At 40.7% G+C, this 20293-nt stretch overlaps 1 protein-coding gene across 5 annotated transcripts in view; it reads right to left on the bottom strand.

The window, feature by feature from the left end:
* The window catches only part of SEPTIN10 (septin 10), a 66873-nt gene extending 62592 nt beyond the window's left edge, over positions 1-4281 (bottom strand). For 2 of the 5 annotated variants that reach the window (XM_053890487.1, XM_019434601.2), the window contains exon 1: positions 4063-4281. In XM_053890487.1, coding sequence (XP_053746462.1) covers positions 4063-4158 — 96 coding nt within the window. In that variant the 5' untranslated portion in view covers positions 4159-4281. Of the gene's footprint in view, positions 1-1740; positions 1889-2529; positions 3060-4062 lie in introns of those variants that run through there. The other 3 variants (XM_053890488.1, XM_019434605.2, XM_019434602.2) reach the window with 3 other exon arrangements.
* Positions 4282-20293: the final 16012 nt, after the last annotated feature.

Here is a 20293-nt window from a genome sequence, read left to right as displayed (position 1 = left end):
GATTGGTTTCCATACAACACCCAGTGCTCATCCCAACAGGTGCCCTCCTCAATGCCCATCCCCTACTTTCCCCACTCAGCCCTCAGCTTGTTCTCAATATTTAAGAGTCTCTTATGGTTTGCCTCCCTCCCTCCCTCTAACTTTTTTTTTCCCCTTCCCCTCCCTCATGGTCTTCTGTTAAGTAGTGAAAACATATGGTATCTGTCTTTCTCTGCCTTACTTACTTCACTTAGCATAATACCCTCCAGTTCCATCCACTGAAGACTTATGTTTTCATTAGGTGACATTATATATTACTATACTGGAATGTTTATAGAAGCCTCCTTCATAGTAGCCCAACAATGGAACTACCAGATGTCCTTCAAACAAAGGTGGTATATCCATACCATGGAATACTACTCAGCAATTAAAAGGAGCAACTCAATGACACATCCAACAACCTGGATGAAAGCTCCAGAGAATTTTGCTCCATGAAAAAAAATCCAATTCCAAAAGGTTATATACTATATGAGTCCATTATATAACAGTCTTGAAATGAGAAAATTATAGAAATAAAAAACAGATTAGTGGTTGTCACGGGTTAAGGAGGAAGTGAGGTGGAAATGAAGTGGATGTGGTATAAAAGGGAAACCTGTGGGATGCTGTGATGATGGAAATTTACCTTCACAGTATCAATGGCAACGTCCTGGTTGTGGTCTTGTACTATGGTTTTACAAGATGTTATTATTAAAAAAAAACTGGATAAATGGTACAGAGGATCTCATTATCTCTTAACTGCAAGACTGCACCTGAATCTTCAATTACTTCAAAATAAAAAGTTTAATTAGAAAATAAAAGTACACTTACTATTGCAAAATAAGTACAGCAGTTGACAAGCAATCCAACACCAATTAAATGAAGTGATCTCTTCAGCTCAAGTTTAATTCTGAAGATGACTGTGAATGAGTTTATAAAATATTTTCCTCACCCACACATGCACACAAAGCAACTGTAATGCAGTTCAGACAGAAAAACTGATATTTCTCTAAACATGTGACTAGAGTGTCCAGAGACCTGGGCTGAATCAGGGAGAAAAATCCTTGTCCAGGATGTATCAAAGAAACTGGCTGTGTAACTTTCCACACATCACCTAATCTCTCAGGCTACAATCTGAACTCTGTTTCTACAATCTAATTTAAGAGCTTAGACCAGTAATTCCCAAACTTTTTGGTCTCGGGCCCACATAGAGCTTTTGCTTACCTGGCTTACAACCATTAATATTTACAGTGTTATTAATTAAAACAGAAATTTCTTATTTTTTTAAGTTTATTTATTTTGAGAGAGAAACAAAAACAGCAAGCAGGGGAGGGGAAGAGAGAGACAGAATCCGAAGCAGGGTCCATGCTGTCAGTGCAGAGCCCAACACGGAAGGGGGGGTGGGGGGGGGGGCGGGCAACCATGAGATCATGACCTGAGATGAAACCAAGAGTCCCAGAGACTGAGCCACCCAGGCACCTCTAAACAAAATTTTTTTAAAGGACAAGTACACACATTAGCCCTCAGAATGGTGAGGTCATTCCACATCATGTAGCCTCTGGAAAACTCGTTTTACACTCATAACAGCAAGAGTGTGAAAAAGGCAAATAACAGCTTGGTATTGTTACAAAAATAATTGTGACCACACTTTGGGAACCACTGGCTTACTATATCAAGTGAGGTAAATATATAAGTGATTTTAAAAGTATAAAATATTGTGGGTGCCTGGGTGGCTCAGTGGTTGAGCATGCCACTCTTCCTCTCTGGTCATGATTCCAGGGTCCTGGAATCCAGTTCTGCCTCGGGCCAGAGCTGAGCAGGGTGTCTGGGTAAGATTCTCTCTCCCTGCTCCTCTCCCCTGCTCTCTCTCCCTCTAAAGTAAAAAAAAAAAAAAAAAAGTATAAAACATTGAACAAATTTGTCACATACATCATTTTAAGGTTCAAGGGTGCCAAAGCAAAAAACAAAAACAAAAAAAGGCTCAAATCGTAAAGACTAAGGGAAGAGTATACAGATGTAAAATATTACACTACTATTGCATTAATCTGTGCCTCCAAAACCGTTACAAAAATGATGGATCCACAACCGCTGTTTCAGATTTAACTTTTGGCTAGACAGAGAAGCCGTGCAAAAAACTCCCAGCCACTCCAGCAACGTGGGGTCGGGAGGCTGGGGAGTCCGCCCTGTGCCCCCGCTTCTGGCAGCGGGAACAGCCCCGCTCCCTGCCTCCCGCGCTAAGAGAGAATCCCTTCTCCCAGCAGGGTCGGATCATCCGACCTCGGGAGCCTGGGGATGACCGGCCGAGAGGGCAATGGGAGCTGAGGAGCGGCGCGGCTCACAATCCCGGCCACGACTGGACGGGGCCTGACTGTGTTAAGGGGCCCCAAGCTCCGGACTGAGGAAGTTACGCTGGGACCCTGGGAAAGGCGGGGCGGCGGCCCGGGGAGTCGGGCCCAGGGTGGAGGGGGCAGCGCTTGGCAGCGGAGGGGTCGTGAGGAGTCGACAGGGACTCACCAGATGCCGCGCCACCTCAGAGGTCATGGTCCCGAGCGGGAGCTGAGTGGAGGCTGGGGTCTCAGCGAAGTGGGGTTTCAGCCCGGGCCCCCGAGCGTAGCGTCCCGACCGCGAAGGGAGCAAAGGGGCGCCGGGAAGAGTTGAACGCGCGGGGCGCGGACCGGAGGCGGTGTAACGGGCGAGGCCAGCCTCCGCGGGAGAGGGGGGGTAGGGGTGTCCGGGGAAAGGGGAGGGGCCAAGTCTAGTGGCCTCAGTGACGCGAGGGCAGAAAGCCAGAGGGCTAAGGCCCCGCCAGGCAGGGCGCGCGACATTAATTAACCGCGCCAAATAGTTGCGCGCGTGCGCGAAGGGAGCCTCTCTCAGGAGTATCCCCTCGACGCCTCAGAAGACGACAAACCAGAGCGGAGGGAGAGTGACTGGAAGAGATTCAGGACCTTAGAAGAAAGACGCGCGGAAAAATACTCAGCCAGCAGGCGGCGGGTGGGTGCAGTGATTGCCGGCCCGCGCTAAGGCCGGAAGTGGGCGGGCCATGGGACGGGGGGCGTGCCCGCCGACGGCCGGCCTGAAGCAGCGCTAGCGGCCAGCGCAGGGACCGGAAGTGGGCGGTCTTGGGGGGGCGGGGTGAAGCCGTAGGGGCGGGGTTGTCGGGGGGGGGCGGGGGTGTTCCCCAGGGGCGCGGCCCCAGTGAGGCGGTGGCGGCGTCTCCTGACGAGGACGCTCTGGCAAGAATCCACTGGAGCCAGGCGATTGGACTCTACGTCCCTCAGAAGCCAGTGTTTTCAAGCGGGCCGCGATGGGGCCGGGTTGAGCCACCCGCCGCGGGAGGAGCAGGGCGGCCACGGATGGAGGGGCCCGTGGAGCTCAGCCCAGAGGCCGTGCTGCGTTTCCTCGCGGAGCGCGGGGGCCGGGCCCGACACGCCGAGCTGGTGCAGCACTTCAGAGGTTCTCTGGGCGGCGAGCCGGAGCAGCGCGCCCGCGCCCGCGCTCTCTTCAAGGAACTGGTCAATGCCGTGGCCACGGTGCGCACCGACCCTGCTGACGGCTCTAAGTACGTGCACCTTAAAAAGAGGTTCTGCGAGGGACCCCCCCAGTCAGAAGCTGCGCCCTCGCGTGACCTGCCCAGCATCTCGGTGACCGTAGAGCCAGAGTCCAGTAGCGGCGCCCCAAGGACGCCCGACGGCCGGGTCGAGACCCAGGAAGGCGGCTTGTGCCCAGAGGTGGCGTCTCCCGAGGCGTCCTCGGGTCCAGACTGCGAGCAGAGCCATGGGGAGACACCGGCTGCCGCGCTTGGGCCGCCAAGCCTCACTGGCGACACCCTGAGCGGGCCGCCACTGAGCGGCGGGGCCCGGAGGAAAAGCTCTCAGCGCGAGGTCCAGCCTTCCCCCCGGGGACCGGACCCCGGGCCCAGCGAGGACCTAGAGCCCCCACCCCATGGCTGCGAGGAGACGGACGCGGGCAGCTCCCCCGGCGGTGGCGTCACCACCCCAAAATCTACGCGCCAGAACCTTAGGGACCTTGTGATGGGCAGCTCACCGCAGCTGAAGAGGAGCGTCTGTCCTGGGGGCAGCAGCCCGGGGACCTCCTCTGGGGGAGGACGCGGCAAAGGCGGGGGCGACTCAGACAGCGCATCCGTCGCTTCGTCGTCGGCAGAGGAGGAGAGCAGCGGTGGCGGCTCCGTGACGCTGGACCCTCTGGAACACGCCTGGATGCTCTCAGCCTCTGACGGCAAGTGGGATAGCCTGGAAGGGTTGCTCACCTGTGAGCCCGGCCTGCTGGCCAAGAGGGACTTCATAACTGGCTTCACCTGCCTGCACTGGGCCGCCAAGCATGGCAGACAGGAGCTCCTGGCCATGCTGGTCAACTTCGCTAACAAACACCAGCTGCCAGTGAACATTAACGCCAGGACGAGCGGAGGTTACACTGCCCTGCACTTAGCTGCCATGCACGGCCACGTGGAGGTGGTGAAGTTGCTGGTGGGGGCTTACGACGCAGACGTGGACATTAGGGACTACAGTGGGAAAAAGGCCTCTCAATACCTGAGTCAGAGCATCGCTGAGGAGATCAAGAACCTGGTGGGAGCCCTGGATGAGGATGATGGAGAGAGTGCCACTGGCAGCGGGGGTGGGCGATGGAGGCTTTCAAAGGTGCTGCCTTCACACCTCATCACCTACAAACTCTCACATGTCTTAGAGGATGGAGGGGATCATCACCATCACCATCACCACCACCACCACCACTTGACTGAGGGATGGGCTGGAGGCAAAGCAAAGGATCCAGGTCGCAAGGCCTCCGGCAGCTCTAGTGGACGAATAAAACCCAGACTCAACAAAATCCGCTTCCGAACCCAGATCATCCACACTACACCCTCTTTCAGAGACCCAGAGCAGCTACTGGAGGAAGGAGAGGAGGAAGAGGAGGACCGGGCTCTTAAAAGCCACTCATCTTCATTCAAATTGAGACCGAAGTCCAATGTATTTGGGTAAAAAATAATTTCTTTTAGAAAATTCTAGGTTTATTTGTTTTCAGGAATAGAATACTAGGAGTAGGCAAGAAAGTAAGACCAGATAAGAGGTTAAATTCTGCATTCTGGCTTGGGAAGTTGGAATGGGTGGGAGGAATTACCATAACCTAGCATTCTGGGTGAAGTAAATTTCCAAGTGATTTCATCAAACCTTGCCCTAGGCCTCTTTTCCATATGCCACCCCTCTGCCCTGGAGTCCCTGTTTCTGAGGACTGGAAATGTATTTAAATTGGGTGTACAGAATTGATGATTAAGGGATCCTTTGATTTTACCATTACTGGATGCCATGCAAAGTAAGGAATGTTACACTTTTATGTTTCTGTTTTTAAAAGTGGTTACTCTTCCAAGAGTGACAAGAAATGCAAATTGTAATGAAATTTTAAGTGTGAACAAAACTACATACTGCCCTGATTTTTGTTTTTTGTTTTTTACTAATTGCATTTGCCTTTAGAGTAGATACAGTAGAGATACTACTGAAGGTCAGGTCAAAGTTGAAATACAAAAAGCTATTTACAGAATAATGTGAGTAAAAATGGTATCCTGTTTGTATTAGGTAGTGCTCAGCTATTTTTTAAATAGCAATTTCAACTTTAATTACTGAACTAAAGAAATAGGCAGCATTCACTTTTAAGTTAATCTGTACTCTGGTTTTCTTTTAACTGTCTCTAAGACCACTGCACTTAGTGTTAAGGTACATTATTAATAACTACACAAAATTTTATTTAAAGAAAACACTTGATGACCTATGGTACTTTTAAGTAAAATGTTGCCTCTGGTTCTGATTCTCAGTAATTTGTTTTGCTAGTCTAACAGTCTAAATTTGTCAGAGTTTTTATTCTGGGGATCATTTGTTCTATTTGACATGACCCTATTTGGTGGTGCTTAGAGTTGAATTGCCTACAGAAGCTGTTTCTGGTTTAGAGGACTAGCAAAAATTGGTATAAATGCTAGTCAGCTTATGCTTCTGTGAAGTAATTATTAAATCAACTTAATGATTCTCACATAAGGTACACTTTTTATTTTATTCATAAAATACATTCATAGTCTGTGCTTTGTAGCAATGTTTGCAAATATTTCTAATACTAAGGACTTTGAATTTTTCAGTGTTTCCTTGAATCTATTAGAGACATACAGTGAAGTTACTGAAAAGCTGGATAGTAAATCTACCCAGTTAAAAATAGCACTTTATAAAAGGGAAAAGAGAAGAGATGGAACTATATCTTTATTTAAATGCTGCTGGCTATTGAATTCCTTTGTATGTAAATGAAAAATGCCTTTCATTAAAATTAAGGGTGTAGTCCTTAATTACATTTCATTCAAATTTGTTAGAGTAAATGTCTTTATAATTATTATAAAATTTAACTCACAAGCATATTAAATCAATTTGTAACTAGATTCAAAACTATTTTGTGGGAGACTAATTCTAACAAGTCCTTCTCCCTTAGTCTTTTTGGTCTCATAATTGCTGAAACATAAGTACCTGCAGCCTCTAGAGATTAAGGAGTGAGTTAACAGCTTGCAGAGTGAGTGAACCAGTATATGAATCAAACTGAATTGCAGAGTTTAGAGAGTTCTTAGATCTTTACTTTCCCAAGTCAAAGAAATTTGTACCAAGTTTGTTACACCTCTCTAGATAGCAATTGAATTTGTTTAAAGGTGTATCAAAAATATTCACATAAAACATATAAACTATTATCCATTTGTGTGCCTGTTTTGTTTTAGGATTATGGAAATGGACTGTGTACATTTGACAAGCACTTTTATGCATACATGTGGGTAAAAACAGTCTAATTTTGTATAAATTAAAAGGGGGCTCTTTGAAGGTGAAAAGCAGCCATTTGTTCTGAATCATATACATATTACCTGTAGTTAGTGCCTCACAAGCTTTATAACTTCCCACTGAGGAATCTTACATTTCATTGACATGTGTAGTTAAAGTGAACTATAAAAAGTAGATACTTCAGAACCATCTAAATGTTCTATTGAAATCAGTATTAATCTTGAAATGTGTATGTTAGTAACTAATTGCACAAAATCTATAATTTACTGGATCTTTAGAGATTGAGTCAACACTTCATTTAACCTGATTTTCACACTAAGGATATTAGCTTCTCAATAAAATATACTTTAAATTTTCAAATTCATTCCTGAGGGGAACAACTTCTAGCATTCCTTGTCATGATGTGCTTGTGTGCCATAAGTATAACATTTTCAGCTACTTAACTATACATTCCTCTAATTTTTCAGTTTCCAAGTTGAGATTATTAAAAGCAAATTATTCATATAATTTGATTTTGTGGAGTTGTGTCTGCCATTAATGGAAATATATATGTCAATTACTTAGATATTTGTTAATAGGAAGCTGTGTGGTTAAAAAACCCAAGTTGCCCACGTGTCTTATAGGTACATTTGAAACTAGTGAATGCTTGTCACAATTCTCTTCACTTTTATGGTATGTAAAATGCAACTAGCTTATATAAATTGAAAATCTGGTACTGTTTTATTCATGCCTGAAATCTTGGGAGTCCAGGATGCCTCATCTCTTATATTTTAAATGAGTGAAACTTGGGAGTTTAGAGTGTATAATTTGTAAAAATTTGTTTTGTCAAAATAAAAGGTTCACACTAGACTTTTTCTCTGAATTGTCTAAATCTTTGTAGTCCTTTATAGTTCATACAATGCTTTTTGAAGTTCACATTTATTTGATCCCTTTCCTGTCCCTTAAAATTGAAAAGGGAATGAAAGCCGATGACTGTTCAGGGTCACGAAGTAAATAGCAGTTAGTAAGATTTTAAGATTCAGTGCTGTTCCACATTATATTTTCTGCACTTCCAATTGCCTAATTTTGGCAAAACTATTGTAGTTTGTCTTCAATGATAGAGGAATCCACTTGGACAGAAGGTAGTACTTTTAGCACTACCTTAAAAAAAAACAACGCTATAGTTCATGCACACACCAGCTAACTATGAGCCCTTCCTACCCAGACCAGATCTTAGGAAAGATATGGGAATACCTTTTTCAATTTTCTTCAATATCCATTAATCTTTGGACATTAATGAGCCCATTTCCTCACCAAGGAAATACTTTGATCTTCATTTTAACGAAATTCACCTCTGTTCTGATGGCAAAGGGATGCATCAGAAACCTTGATGTAATTGTCAGCCATGGCTCACTTGGGAAGATCCCATTATGATTGGTTTTGGAGATTTTTGTTGTTGCTCTTGCTTTATGACAACTTATAAAATATTTTTCAGTGCCACTGAAGAACTGAAGTCTAGTTTCTGTTTCTAGAATGACTTCTTTCCTTAGAAATAGGCATCTTAAAAGGATTCATTGAATAGTCCACTTGAAGATCTCTGTAATTAATCCTGGTGAAAACCTTTTTTTTTAATTTTGCTAAAGGAAGGCAATTATTTGGAGTTTCTTAGAATTTATTCCTAAAAATAAATACTCTGGGAATTTTCTGCAAAGCATTGTTCCTTCAGTGATTAGCCAGATTTTCGTGAAATAACGTTAGAAGTTAAGCAGGAAGATGACAGTTTGTGAACTCATTTTTCAAGATTCAGCAGTAGAGTTGTTTGCATCTTTTTCAATTATTTTTCTCCGTAGAGTATCACTTTCATGTTATACTTAAAAAAATTTTTTTAAATGTTTATTTATCTTTAAGAGACAGAGAGAGACAGAGCACAAGCAGGGGAGGGGCAGAGCAAGAGGGAGACACAAAATCTGAAGCAGGCTCCAGGCTCTGAGGTGTCAGCACAGAGCCCAACGTGGGGCCCGAGCCCACGAACCGCGAGACCATGACCTGAGCAGAAGCCGGACGGCCAACTGACTGAGCCACCCTGGCGCCCCTCATGTTATACTTTTTTCTCCTTAATCTTCTCTTTAAATCTCATTTTCATCTCAGGAGAGGCTTCCCCATTCAGTTAAAAAAGGTGTCTATTTTTCCACATTTATTGGTGAGGAATATGAGACAAGTTCCAACTCTTGCACAATACCTAGTATATTGAAGATGATAAGTGGGTTTTTTAAAAATAGAAAACGCTAAAGAAATATTTCATAATGTTGCGTCATATGGATAAGTTCAGAGATATGCCCTTCTACCAAATGAATAAAGGTAAGTATTTTTCATAGGATCTGGCTCCTAAATACCAGTCAACTACCTCATTTGCAGACCAGCCAAAAGAACAGTATTCCAACCCAGGAGGTAAAATAGGCTTTAATAGGATTTTACTTTGTGAGCAACTTAGAAGATTTTCATGAGTAAATTTCATTATAAGAAAGTTTTACCTTACAAGTTGATCCAAGTACATAATCCCTAGGAGAATCTACTTTAACTGGCTTTAAATATTCTAAGTATTAATTATGTATACAAATGACTACTTTGTGAAACCCCAAAAAGCAAAAGAATAGAGATGAAATTTAGTTTAGCTTAGAGAAATTTCTAATAGTCACTTTAAACATGATGTGGACTGTCTTAGGAGGTAGAACATAGCCCTTGGAAATAATTGATCAGAGGTTACATGAGCACCTGAGAAGTTAAAATAGATTTAAGGCATCCTTGTGCCTGATTCTGTCTTGATAAATCTTGCTCTAGGCCATATCTATTCTGACCAAAGGTTTAGCCAAAACTGACCTGACTTTGAATGAAGTAAGTTATCCAGCAAAGTAGCACTATGTAATTTTTTAACCCAAATTTATGGTGCTCTAATGAAAGAACCTGGAAGTACCTGTTAGAATACTCTTACAGGTCTCTCAGAAGCTTTGGATTTAATTTCTATAAATATAATTGAGTATTCCTGAGATCTGTCCAGAAGTTTCCAATATTAATAAACGTGATCTTTGAGTTTTGTTTTAGTCCATGCAGGCAGCTATAACAGAATACCATAGATTGTGTGGTTTATAACAGACATTTATTTTTCATAGTTATGGAGGCTGGGAAGTTCAAGACCAAGGCACTGGCAGATTCCATGTCTGGTGAGAACTTGTTTCCTGGTCATAGACAGTAGTCTATTCCATGTGCCCTCACATAACAAAAGAGCAAGGGAGCTCTCTGGGGTTTCTTTTACAAGGGCATTAATTCCATTCATGAGGGATCTATCTTTATGACCAAATCATCTCCCAAAGGCCTTACCTCCTAATACCATCACACTGGGGATTAGGTTTCAACATACGAATTTGGGGAGGACACAAACATTGAGTCCATAACAAGTATGCATTCAGGAGGCAATGATTTGGTTTTGGTCAGCAGTTCAATCCTATGGTTGCATGCTGAGTCTGCACTGAGGAGATTCCAAACCCAGCTAAAGGTTCTCTTTGGCTGTATGAAAACAGTTAATACTTCCAGGAAGCTTACTGTGCATGCCAGGCAAGGTTTTAAGCACTTTATAAAAAGTAAGCTGCTGGGGCGACTGGATGGCTCGTTCACTCGGTTAAGTGGCTGACTTTCGATTTCGGCTTAGGTCATGATCATGATCTCACAGTTCGTGAGTTGGAGCCCCATGTGGGGGTCTGCACTGGCAGTGTGGAGCCTACTTGGGATTCTCTCTTTCATCCTCTCTCTGTCCCTCTCCTGCTTGTGCATGTCTCTCCCTCCCTCTCTCTCTCTCTCTCAAAATAAATAAATAAACTTAAGAAAAATGTAAGCTGTTTAATTCTCCCATCTCCCTCCCCATTCGGTTCCAGTCTCTCCATTTCACTGATGAGGAACTGAAGGGCAGAAACTGGCTATTTGTCCAAGTTCACAAAGCTAGTTGGTAGTAGACCTGGGCCTAGGGTTTGTGGTAAGCAACAGACTATATGAGACCCTAGGCCTGGACTTAGGGTTTGTGGTAAGCAACAGACTATACTACTTCTCAGGGAACAGAAGTTATAGTCAACTGGCCATAAGTTCACAAGGCTACCACCTAGTGATGTAGAAATGATGTAGAAAATTCATAGTCCCTGTGTAAAAGACCAAACAAAAATCACAACCACGCACTGATGATTGAGACAAATACTGACATTAATACCCTAATATTACTACACAGGAATAAGATTAAAACTAGATTTTTAGGTGTTTAGATTTTTCTGTCTCACCTAGGATAAAATTCATTTGGGTTGGGAAAGAACATTTTCTTAGCTCAGAATGGTGGAGTTCCTAAAAGTATAGGGTGTGGTTATATTTCTTTGGTCAGCCTCCCCTCCCCTCTTCCTAGTCTCTCCTCCCACCTTGTCTGAGCACTAAGCTTTAATGAAAGGATTTGGGCCACTTATACACAATCTTAAGATTGATGATCAACCTGGAAGAAAACCAACAATACATCATCCATTTTCCTTGACATAAATTTAACCAATAAATCTGAACTTTGATAACCCATTTTGGAATAGGCAGACACTTGCCTTTGCTGTATTGAAAAGGGTGACAGTTGAGTGTTTTAAAGAAGAGAATCTTTAAAGATGCACCTGGTTTGCAAACTGCTCTTAACAATGAATCGTTTTTCAAAAAAGAAAAGAGAGAGAGACAGAGAAAGTGGGAGGCAAACAATAAGAAACTCCTATCCATAGAGAATAAACTGAGAGTTACTAGAAGGGTAAGTGGGCAGGGGATGGGCTAAATGAATGATGGACATTAAGGAGGGTACTTGTGATAAGCACTGGGTGTTTTATGTAAGTGATGAATCAATAAATTCCACTCCTGAAACTATTACACTGTATGTTAACTTTCATTTTTATTGAAATTAACTTAGTTAACATACAGCGTAGTCTTGGCTTCAGGAGTAGAACCTAGTGATTCATCTCTTAAACATTACACTCAGGGCTCATCCCAACCAGTGCCCTCTTTAATGCCCAACACCCATTTAGCCCATCCCCTACCCAACTCCCCTACAGCAATCCTCAGTTTGTTCTCTGTATTTAAGTCTCTTATTGTTTGCTTCCCTCTCTGTTTTTATCTTATTTTTTCTTCCCTTCCCCTATGTTCATCTGTTGTGTTTCTCAAATTCCGCATATGAGTGCAACCATATGATATCTGTCTTTCTCTGACTGACTTATTTCGCTTAGCATAATACATTCTAGTTCCATCCACGTTGTTGCAAATGACAAGATTTTATTCTTTTTCATCACCAAGTAGTATTCCATTGTGTATATCTAAACTTCTTTATCCATTCATCAATCAATGGACATTTGGGCTCTTTCCATAATTTGCCTATTGTTTATAGCAATGCTATAAACATTGGGGTACATGTTCTCCTTCGAAACAGCACTCCCGTATGTATCCTTTGGATAAATACCTAGTTGTGCAATAACTGGGTCATAGGGTAGTTCTACTTTTAAGTTTCTGAGGAACCTCCATACTGTTTTCCAGAGTGGCTGCACCAGTTTGCATTCCCACCAACAGTGCAAAAGCCTTCTTTTTCTGCATCCTTGCCAATATCTGTTGTTTCCTCAGATGTTAATTTTAGCCATTCTGACAGGTGTGAAGTGATATATTATTGTGGTTTTGATTTATATTTCCCTGATGATGAGTGATGTTGAGGATGTCTTCCTTGGAAAAATGCCTTTTCATGTCTTCTGTCCATTTCTTCACCGGATTATTTGTTTTTTGGGTATTCACTTTGATAAGTTCTTTAAAGATTTTGTATACTAACCCTTTATGTGATGTCATTTGCAAATATCTTCTCTCATTCCATCTGTTGCCTTTAGTTTTGTTGATTGTTTCCTTCACCGTGCAGAAGTTTTGTTGTTGTTGTTGTTTTTCTCTTGATGAGGTCCCAATACTTCATTTTTGCTTTTATTTTCCTTGCCTCCAGAGACATGTCAAGTAAGAAGTTGCTGTGGCCTAGTTAAATTCTAGTTAAATTCTGACTAGAATTTAAATAAAAACTTGAAACCAAAAAAAAAAAGTCATTTCCTAAAACTTTGATACCCAATTAACTACATATATACTTCAAATGAATAAAAATGTCTTGCTTTAGGAAAGAATATCCAATGGAAAAAAAAAACAGCCTCTTCAACAAATGGTGTTGGGAAAACTGGACAGCAACATGCAGAAGAATGAAATTGGACCACTTTGATACACCATACAAAAAAATAAATTTAAAATGGATGAAACACCTAAATGTGAGACAGGAAACCATCAAAATTCTAGAAGAGAACACAGGCAGCAACCTCTTTGACCTCAGCTGGAACAACTTCTTAGTAGACACGTTGTTGGAAGCAAGGGAAATAAAAGCAAAAATGAACTATTAGGACTTCATCAAGATAAAAAGCTTCTGCACAGCCATGGAGACATTTGACAATATTAAGAGAAAGCCTACAGAATGGGAGAAGATATTTACAAATGACATACCTGATAAAGAGTTAGTACCCAAAATCTTTAAAGAACTTATCAAAATCAATACCCAAAAAACAAATAATCCAGTAAAGAAATGGGCAGAAGACATGAATAGGCATTTTTCCAAAGAAGACATCCAGATGGCTAACAGACACATGAAAAGATGCTCAACATCACTCATGATCAGGGAAATACAAATCAAACCACAACAATATACCACTTCACACCTGTCAGAAGGCTAAAATGAACAACTCAGGCAATGACAGATATTAGCGAGGATGCAGAGAAGGGAACCCTTTTGCTCTGCTGGTGGGAATGCAAACTGGTACAGTATGGAGGGTCCTCAAAAACTTAAAAATAGAACTACCCTACAACCCAGAAATAGCACTGCTATGTATTTACCCAAAGGATACAAAAATATGGATTCAGAGAGGTACATGCATCTTGATGTTTATAGCAGCATTAACAATAGCCAAACTATGCAAAGCACTCAAATGTCCACCGACTAATGAATAGATAAAGAAGATGTAGATATACGGGGTGCCTGGGTGGCTCAGTCAGTTGAGCATCCGACTTTGGCTCAGGTCATGATCTCATGGTTCATGAGTTCAAGCCCCATGTTGGGCTCTGTGCTGACAGCTCAGGGCCTGGAGCCTGCTTCAGATTCTGTGTCTCCCTCTCTCTCTGCTCCTCACCTGCTCACACTCTGTCTCTCTCTCAAAAATAAGTAAAGATTAAAAAAAAAATTTTAAAGAAGATGTAGATATAGAAGATGTGTGTGTATACATATATATATATATATATATATATATATATACACACAATAGAATATTACTCAGTCATCAAAAAGAATAAAATTTTGCCATTTGCAACAATGTGGATGAAGCTAGAGTGTATTTATGCTAAATGAAATAAGTCAATCAGAGAAAGACAAATATCATATTATTTAATATGATTCCACTCATATGTGGAATTTAATAAACAAAACAGATGAACATACCGGAAGGAAAAAAGAGAAAGAGGGGAAGCAAACATGAGACTCTGAATGACAGAAATTAAACTGAGGGTTGATGGAGAGAGGTAGGTAGGGGTGGGCTACATGGGTGATGGGCATTAATGAGGGCAATGGTTGGGATGAGACCTGGGTGTTATACGTAAGTGATGATTCATTAAATTCTACTTCTGAAACCAATACTACATTACTTGTTAGCTACCTTGAATTTAAATGAAAATTTGAAAAAAATGCCTTGCTTTAATTTATTAATGATTTTTATATAAAAAAATGTGATGTGTGCTCATGGATTTCAACAAATGACAAGATAGAAGCAGATAGGGCAAAAAGTATTCATTTTTCCTATTTACATTCCCCAGAATAACTCCAACTTAATGGTTCCTTCTATACTTTAAGATATTTGACTTTTCTTTAATTCAGACTGGAATCTCTCCTTGGTTTAAAATAATTTATTCAGGGGGCACCTGGGTGGCTCAGTTGGTTGAGTGACCGACTTTGGCTCAGGTCATGATCTCATGGTTTGTGAGTTTGAGCGCCGCGTCAGGCTTTGTGCTGCCAGCTCAGAGCCTGGAGTCTGCTTCAGATTCTGTGTCTCCCTCTCTCTCTACCCCTCCCCCACTCATGCTCTGTCTCTGTCTGTTTCAGAAATAAATAAAAACATTAAAAAATAAATAAAATAATTTATTCAGTTTTTATTGGATTATACCTAATACAGATATTGAAGGAGTGAAAAAAGCTATTGTTTTAAAAAGTAGCTTCACACTCAGTGGGGAGCCCAGTGTGGGGCTTGAACTCAACTCTGAGATCAAGACCTGAGCTGAGAACAAGAGTCCCATGCTCAACTGACAGCGACCCAGGTGCCCTCCCAAAAGCTAATATTCAGACTCTCACCGTGGACACCTTAACTACAAGTCTTCTGGGACGACAATAGGACTTGTTACAGTTTGGGTATCACAGGAAGTTTCATTCAGGGACTTGTTCCAGCTCCTCTGCCAGTCCAAGGCACCCTTTCCAAAGGGAGATTTGCAAATGAACATCTGACCATGCCATCCCTGGCTTTGGACTTACAAGGGTTTTACAATCTCCCAGAGTCTACTTTCAACTTTATGTCTTCATCTTCTGCTACTCCCCTCACTGCCTCTCCACCTCACCATGATAATATGCTTTCATCCACTTTGCCAGTTTTATAAACATTATTTACAAATATTTCAAATTTACAGTCTCTTAGACTGTTACTTCAGGTGTCCATCTGAAGTTAGCTGCAAGTTGCCTGGGGAATGTTACTTGAGGTCTGCTCTTCTTTTCTTTGCCTTCTGGGGAGGGGAGTTAATGAGTATAGTCTAGATATGTATAATTCTTATGCGGACTGCTCAGATTAGCTCTCTTCCTGTGTTCTTCCATACATCTCTCACTGTCTCTTGGGCATACACAGAAAATCTTTTCATATTTAGGCTGCATTGAAATTAAGCTCTTAGCTAATTATGAAGTCATATTTTTGTAAGCAAACAAATAGAATAAAGGAGTATTTAAGGGAAAGATTGCTAGGTGAAGACTATAAACCACCATCATGTGTGCCTTTCATTTGAGGCTAATACTACCATTAGTGTAGGATATTGAAGAGAGAATTCTTGCAATGAGTAGAAAGTTGGACAGGATAAACTTTGAGAACATTTTAACCAAAAGATTCTGTGATTACAGATGCTTATTCTCATGCCTCAGCATAGAGGCAGGTCACTCCCAGCATTCATTAACACTGGGAACTATGTTGAAGCAGAAATTTTTCAGCCTAGTTTGATTTTATAAATAGAAATTAATTTCACTTATGACATCTTAAAATTCATATTTTTCATCAATTCATGTTGATCTGACCCCCAATCAGTATTGTTTATCGTACTATAAAATATTTATTTAGATATAATTTTTTATATGTTTAGTAACCAATGTGTTTTAAGTTTACTTATTTATTTTGAGAGAAAGAGCAGGGGAGGGGCAGAGAGAGAGAGAGAGAGAGAGAGAAACCCAAGCAGGCTCTGCGCCAGCAGTGCAGAACCTGATGCAGCGCTCGATCTCATGAAATGTGAGATCATGCACTGAGCCAAAATCAGGAGCCGAGCACTTAACCGACTGAGCCACCCAAGTGCCCTGGAAGTGACCACTATTCATTTAAGAAACCAAACAAATGAGGAAAAGAGAGACAGACAAACCAAGAAACAGACTCCTACTGATGGTTACTTTAGAAAGAAGATGGGTGGGGAGATGGGTGAAATAGGAGATGGGGATTAAGGAGTACACTTATGATGAGCACTGGGTGTTGTATGGAAGTATTGAATCAGTATATCGTACACCCAAAACTAACATAATACTGTATATTAGCTAACTGGAATTAAAATTTAAAAAAATAAATCGATCAGTATTTCTTGGTCACTAGAAAATTTATCTGCCACTTATGTGCCATTTAAACTCAGGCAAGCACTGTATTTTGAGTTTCAGTAATCTTCATCTATAAATTGGAGATGATATATCATATAACATATCACACATAGTTGTTTTGAGATTCAAATGATATATCATGTGGATTGCTTCAAATCTGTAAAGTATTGAACACATAACATGTGGAATTAAAGAAGTCCAGTATCAAGGTTCCTTTTTCCTCTTCTCTCACTGAATCAGGCAGTTCCCTCATTTATTAAAGTTTATTTATTGGGGCGCCTGGGTGGCTCAGTTGGTTGAGCCTCCAACTTCGGCTCAGTGCATGATCTCACAGTTTGTGGGTTCAAGCCCCACATCGGGCTCTGTGCTGACAATCTAGAGCCTAGAGCCTGCTTCAGATTCTGTGTCTCCTTCTCTCTCCGCCCTTCCCCCACTCATGCTCTGTCTCTATCAAAAAATGAATAAACGTTAAAAAAAACTTTTTAAAAGCTTATTTACTTTGAGAGAGAGAGAGAGAGAGAAGGGTGAGGGACAGAGAGAGAGGGAGAGAGAGAATCCCAAGTAGGCTTCAAGCTGTCAGCATGAGCCTGTTGCAGGCTTGATCTCAAGAACCTCAAGATCATGACCTGAGCTGAAATCAAGAGTTGATGGCCTAACCAAACTGAACTACCCAGGCACCTTGGATGTTTCTTTAAAATCATGATTATATACTCAAAGCTTCCCCTGAGTAAAGTTAAAAGTATGCAGATTTCAAAGAGAAAGTGATAAATTAGAGCAAAATATTTAAAATGCCTTTCAGAGACTGAGAGTTCATGCATCCCAAATGCTAGAAATGATGTAGAATATATGAATAACTACTTAATGTATTTATAAATGAACACTGTGCCTAACAAATGGTAGGTATGTATCTGTGTGTACTATGGACACAGAAAATTTTACAAGCATTGATCATTTACAAGTCACAAAAGGAAGTTACAACAAATTGTTTTTAAGTTTATTTTTTGAGAGGAAGAGAGAGCATGAGTGGGGGAGGGGCAGAGAAAGAAAATCCCAAGCAGACTCCACACTGTTAGTGTGGAGCCGGATGAGGGGCTCAGTCCCATGAACTGTGAGATCATGGTCTGAGCCAAAATCAAGCATTGGACACTTAACTGGCTGAGCCAGCCAGGTGCCCAGCAACAAATTTTAAAGAATCAATATCACACAAACCAATTCACTTACCACAGTGCAATTAAATTACCTCAACAATAATCATTTTATAAATAATTTCTTTGGAAACCTAAAATTATGTTCCTAAAATTCTAATGAGTTTAAAAAAATTGCATCTGAAATGACAATATATTGGGCCTAGAAGTGAACTACATTGAAAGTACTATTGATATATCAAGATTTGTATGATGCATCTAATGGGATATTTGAGCCAAGTTTATAGCCTTAAAGAAACTCATTTAGAAAAAGATTGAAACTAGGTCAATCACTCAAATCAAACTAGAAATACATTAAACTTAAAGATGATGGTATGAAATTATTCAAAAACAATGTAGTAACTTTATGGTAACAATTTGAGAAATAATATTAAATAGGTCATGTTTTAGGGGAAGAAGTCTTAAAAAGCAATAGAAAATTCTTTAAAAAACAAATAAGCATTCAATAAATTTAGTTATTAATTAAAAGTCATCTTTCCCCAAACACTGTAATCTCTTAAAACAAATAAAATGTATCAACAGCAGATACTTCCTGCCATATATTGTTTCAGATAATGTAAAAAGAAATGCTCTATGAATTTAATGTAATCTTGTTACCAAAATCAGACTGGTAGATTACAAGAAAAGAAAATTATAGCTCAATTTCACTTATTAACTTAGATTTAAAAATCCTTAATAATAACTTATCAAATTCATCAAATTCAAGTAAGGTCCTCCCTTCAGCAGTGAAAAGCTGGTTCCAAATGAGAAAACCTGTTTGATATAACATACCACAATCAGGTGTGGAGAAAAACTGTATAATCATCGAAACAACTTTATATTCTTATAATGCCAAGTGTTAGTTAAAATGTAGAGCAAAGGGAACTGGAGAGTAATTTGGAAAAATGTAATGAAGTTGAAGATACATATACCCGTTAAGCCAATAATTCCACTTCTGAATACATACCCTACTCAGCAGGTGGCCTTCGGACCAACAGCATCAGTATCACTTTGGAGCTTATTAGAAATCCAGAACCTCAGGCCCCACCCAAGACTTCCTGAATCAGAATTCGCATTTTAACAAGATCCCAGGAATTGGCAAGCATAAGTTCTAGGGATTTCAAGCAGGGGTACATGTATGTTTGCTGTAGCATTGTTTCTAATAACAACCAAAAAAGGAACAACCCAAATTTCCAACACAAGGAGAACAGATACATTGTAGTACTGCCATATAATGACATATTATAAAGTAGTTAAAAATAAATGAAGTAAAACCATATATAACAACATGGATTAAATTCAAAATTGTAGTGTTAAGTGAACAAAAAAAGCAAATTGCAGACTGAAATGTAGAGTATGATATACTTTATATGATATGAAAATAAAATAATATTCTGTTTCATTTGTGGTACAAAAAGAAGCATGGGATGATATATACCAAATTCAATATGGTTGTTATGTCTGCATGAGAAGGAGAATGAAGTGGATAAATAACTAGATCCATGGTGTTCTTTTTCTTAAAAGAAACTCAGAATCAAACATAGCAAGATGTTTAAATATGGTACAGCTTGTTGATAGGTATATATATGTTTATAAAAATATACATATTTTTAAAATATGTTTGAGATAGATATTGCACGAGGAAAAAAAGTACAAAAAAAAAAAGACTTTGGTCTCCTGTCACAACTTTTCCATTCTTCCTTATTTTGTTGTTTATCTGAACTCATTCACAATATAATTTAAAGGATAAAATATAGTTTCTGAGAAAGAGTGTCAAGCTGTTAACAGACTAGGCAGAATTAAACTAAAGAGGGAAATATCAAAGACATCAGCTAGTGGATGGGAAAGTGAGACTGATTTGCAGACTGGTCACACAACTCTATTCCAGCCCTCTGTCCTTGCCTCACTCTGAAAACTGGCACATTTCAGACTTGCAGCTATACCTCTTAGACCCTCAAATTTGAGAATTTTTATTTAGACTGGTTTCCATCAAATTGCTGCCTTGCAGATTAGGAAGGTCAAGGTGAGATGCAGGAGCTTCTATGTCTGTCATTCCACAGACAAGCTGGGGATGGAGATCCTTCCTGGGAGTAGAGGCCTAGTTTGGTCCTTAGATTCATGAAAGTCTAGAGCAGTGTGAAGGCATCCAATTTGCTGGTGTGCACTGGGGCTTTGGGGGCCTAGGTCCATATTTGAGGCAGTGGCTTAAAAAAGTATTTTATGGAAGTATATAAAATATTCCATAGATTAATTTTGACTTGTATAAAAATGGAACTATACAGTATGTACTCTTTGTGTCTGAC

The sequence above is a fragment of the Panthera pardus genome, unplaced genomic scaffold, assembly GCF_024362965.1.
Source record: "Panthera pardus isolate Hobbes unplaced genomic scaffold, ASM2436296v1 HiC_scaffold_25, whole genome shotgun sequence".
NCBI lineage: Eukaryota > Metazoa > Chordata > Mammalia > Carnivora > Felidae > Panthera > Panthera pardus.
Note: the sequence above shows the minus strand (reverse complement) of the source record. Positions and strands in the feature narration are given on the sequence as shown.